At 53.1% G+C, this 5,000-nt stretch overlaps 1 protein-coding gene across 1 annotated transcript in view; it reads left to right on the forward strand.

Annotated features, from left to right (window-relative positions):
* Positions 1-5,000, forward strand: part of LOC132124473 (lethal(3)malignant brain tumor-like protein 4) — a 35,199-nt gene that overhangs the window by 12,684 nt on the left and 17,515 nt on the right. The window contains exons 10-13 of the mRNA XM_059535494.1: positions 243-328; positions 397-507; positions 817-934; positions 1,280-1,391. Of these exons, the coding sequence (XP_059391477.1) occupies positions 243-328; positions 397-507; positions 817-934; positions 1,280-1,391 (427 nt within the window). The remainder of the gene's footprint in view (positions 1-242; positions 329-396; positions 508-816; positions 935-1,279; positions 1,392-5,000) is intronic.

Below are 5,000 nucleotides of genomic sequence, written 5' to 3' on the forward strand. Positions count from 1 at the left end.
TCAGACAAATATTGTCCTCCGAACAAACCACACATCAATGGAGAGATGAGTTATGCAGCTTTTGGATGATGTTTAATCTCTATTTTGAAAAATTGCCCTTTTGTGCTCCAGAGTCACATATGAGTATTGAATGTTTTGTTTTTTAAACATGGAAACATGAATCTTGCATTAGTAACTGATCGTGTTCATGTTGTGCATTAGTTGTGTATAAGAGTATAACAGCAGCTCATGTGTTGTTGTAGGACACCCGAATCCAGAGCACTTCGTCTGGGAGGATTACATGGAGGACACAGGGGCGTCTGCGGCTCCCAGCCAGGCCTTCAGTGTGGTGAGACGTGTTTCATACGTGATCATTGATGAGTGTGAGAGCGATCTGACCGCTGTGTGTTCCTGCAGAGATCTCCACACGGCTTCCAGACACACATGAAGCTGGAGGCGGTGGACAGAAGGAACCCCATGCTGATCCGCGTGGCCACCATCACAGACACCGAAGACTACAGAGTCAAAGTGAGTCACCCTCATGTGATTTACAGGAGAGCAAACCTTCATAAGTCACCTGTCTCTCAAAATCATCATTGGCTGATTTCTAGTATTTATATCAGAATTCATGATGTCTGATTGTTTTTGAGGTTTGAGTAGATCTCCATGATTCACACCTACTGCTCAAAAGTTTGGAAAAATTCAGGTTTTTTTTTTTTTTGAAAGACTTTTGGTTTCATAGATTTCGGATGAATATTTAAGAGAAAATCCTGTGATTGATGTCTTTTGTGTTCTTTCCTTCTGTCATTCTTGAATAAGCGTCTCTCTGTTGCTCAGGTGCATTTTGACGGCTGGCATGAGAAGTTTGATTTCTGGGTGGATTCGGACCTGCCGGATCTTCATCCCATGGGGTGGTGCTCCAGGACGGGTCACCCGCTCGAACCGCCGCCCCTCAGTGAGTCACGGCTTACTCTCACACACACACAACACATGCTTCACATCTTCAGATCTGAGAGCTTTTACTGCAGTCGCCTCCATTTCTGTTCGAGTGTGTGTGTGTGTGTGTCTGTACCCATTATGCCACACTCATAGATCACATGATTAATTACTGGCCTGACCTGAGAGATGGGAAGTTTTACTGTGTTTAGTGTGATGTATGAAATGTTATTATCATCCGTGTGTGTGTGAGGAACTGAAATAGCTGCTGCTCTCTAGAGGACGAGTGACGCTGTACAAACGTTGATCTACTGCAGGCTGGTGTCTCGCACTCATTCTGTGTGTGTGCTGTGTTTTTCTGCAGCTCATGCAGGGCTTTCAGACACGAAGAGCTCCGTGACGCAGGGCGTGTGTCCAACCCCGGGCTGCAGGGGCGTCGGCCACATCAAGGGAGCAAAATACACCGGACACCACAGGTGACACCCTCATAAACACACACACCCAAATCACAGGTGACACCCTCACACACACACACACACACGGATCACAGTTGACACCCTCACACACACACACACACACACACACACACACACCCGAATCACAGGTGACACCCTCACACACACACACCTGAATCACAGGTGAGACCCTCACACACACACACACCTGAATCACAGGTGACACCCTCACACACACACACCCGAATCGCAGGTGACACCCTCATACACACACACACACACACACCCCCCCCGAATCACAGGTGTCACCCTCACACACACACACCCGAATCACAGGTGACACCCTCACACACACACACACACACACACACACCCGAATCACAGGTGACACCCTCACACACACACACACCCGAATCACAGGTGAGACCCTCACACACACACACACCTGAATCACAGGTGAGACACCCTCACACACACACACACACACACACCCGAATCACAGGTGACACCCTCACACAAACACACCCGAATCACAGGTGACACCCTCACACACACACACCCGAATCACAGGTGACACCCTTACACACACACACACACACCCGAATCGCAGGTGACACTCACACACACACACACACACACACACCCGAATCGCAGGTGACACCCTCACACACACACACCCGAATCACAGGTGACACCCTCACACACTTACACCCGAATCGCACGTGACACCCTCAAACACACCCCCCCGAATCGCAGGTGACACCCTCACACACACACACACACCTGAATCGCAGGTGACACCCTCACACACACACATCTGAATCGCAGGTGACACCCTCACACACACACATCCGAATCGCAGGTGACACCCTCACACACACACACACACACACACACACACACACACACCCGAATCGCAGGTGACACCCTCACACACACACACCCGAATCGCAGGTGACACCCTCACACACACACACCCGAATCGCAGGTGACACCCTCACACACACACACAAACACCCGAATCGCAGGTGCCACCCTCACACACACACACCCGAATCGCAGGTGACACCCTCACACACACACACCCGAATCGCAGGTGACACCCTCACACACACACACACACACACACCTGAATCGCAGGTGACACCTTCACACACACACATCCGAATCGCAGGTGACACCCTCACACACACACATCCGAATCGCAGGTGACACCCTCACACACACACACACACACACACACACACCCGAATCGCAGGTGACACCCTCACACACACACACCCGAATCGCAGGTGACACCCTCACACACACACACACACACACACCCGAATCGCAGGTGACACCCTCACACACACACACACACCCGAATAGCAGGTGACACTCTCTCTCACACACACACACCCGAATCGCAGGTGACACCCTCACACACACACACACACACACACCCGAATCGCAGGTGACACCCTCACACACACACACCCGAATCGCAGGTGACACCCTCACACACACACACCCGAATCGCAGGTGACACCCTCACACACACACACACCCGAATCGCAGGTGACACCCTCACACACACACACACACACACCCGAATCGCAGGTGACTTCCTCTCACACACACACACCCGAATCGCAGGTGACACCTCACACACACACACACCCGAATCGCAGGTGACACCCTCACACACACACACGAATCGCAGGTGACTTCCTCTCACACACACACACCCGAATCGCAGGTGACACCCTCACACACACACACACACACCCGAATCGCAGGTGACACCCTCAAACACACACACACACACACACACACGAATCGCAGGTGACTTCCTCTCACACACACACACCGGAATCGCAGGTGACACCCTCACACACACACTCACACACACACCCGAATCGCAGGTGACACCCTCACACACACACACCCAAATCGCAGGTGACACCCTCACACACACACACCCGAATCGCAGGTGACACCCTCACACACACACACACACACACACACACACACACCCGAATCGCAGGTGACTTCCTCTCACACACACACACACCCGAATCGCAGGTGACTTCCTCTCACACACACACACACCCGAATCGCAGGTGACACCCTCACACACACACACACACACCCGAATCGCAGGTGACACCCTCACACACACACACACACACCCGAATCGCAGGTGACACCCTCACACACACACACACACACACACACCCGAATCGCAGGTGACACCCTCACACACACACACCCAAATCGCAGATGACACCATCACACACACACACACACACACACACACACACCCGAATCACAGGTGACACCCTCACACAAACACACCCGAATCACAGGTGACACCCTTACACACACACACACACACCCGAATCGCAGGTGACACTCACACACACACACACACACACCCGAATCGCAGGTGACACCCTCACACACACACACCCGAATCGCAGATGACACCCTCACACACATACACCCGAATCGCACGTGACACCCTCAAACACACCCCCCCCGAATCGCAGGTGACACCCTCACACACACACACACCTGAATCGCAGGTGACACCCTCACACACACACATCTGAATCGCAGGTGACACCCTCACACACACATCCGAATCGCAGGTGACACCCTCACACACACACACACACACACACACACACACCCGAATCGCAGGTGACACCCTCACACACACACACCCGAATCGCAGGTGACACCCTCACACACACACACCCGAATCGCAGGTGACACCCTCACACACACACACACACACACACACACAAACACCCGAATCGCAGGTGCCACCCTCACACACACACACCCGAATCGCAGGTGACACCCTCACACACACACACCCGAATCGCAGGTGACACCCTCACACACACACACACACACCTGAATCGCAGGTGACACCCTCACACACACACATCCGAATCGCAGGTGACACCCTCACACACACACATCCGAATCGCAGGTGACACCCTCACACACACACACACACACACACACACCCGAATCGCAGGTGACACCCTCACACACACACACCCGAATCGCAGGTGACACCCTCACACACACACACACACACACACACACACACACACACACCCGAATTGCAGGTGACACCCTCACACACACACACACACACACACACCCGAATAGCAGGTGACACTCTCTCTCACACACACACACCCGAATCGCAGGTGACACCCTCACACACACACACACACACACACACACACACCCGAATCGCAGGTGACACCCTCACACACACACACCCGAATCGCAGGTGACACCCTCACACACACACACACCCGAATCGCAGGTGACACCCTCACACACACACACACACACACACACACACACACACCCGAATCGCAGGTGACTTCCTCTCACACACACACACCCGAATCGCAGGTGACACCATCACACACACACACACACACCCAAATCGCAGGTGACACCCTCACACACACACACCCAAATCGCAGGTGACACCCTAACACACACACACACACACCCGAATCGCAGGTGACACCCTCACACACACACACACCCGAATCGCAGGTGACACCCTCACACACACACACACACACACACACCCAAATCGCAGGTGACACC

Source organism: Carassius carassius, chromosome 42 (assembly GCF_963082965.1).
Source record: "Carassius carassius chromosome 42, fCarCar2.1, whole genome shotgun sequence".
Taxonomy (NCBI): Eukaryota; Metazoa; Chordata; class Actinopteri; order Cypriniformes; family Cyprinidae; genus Carassius; species Carassius carassius.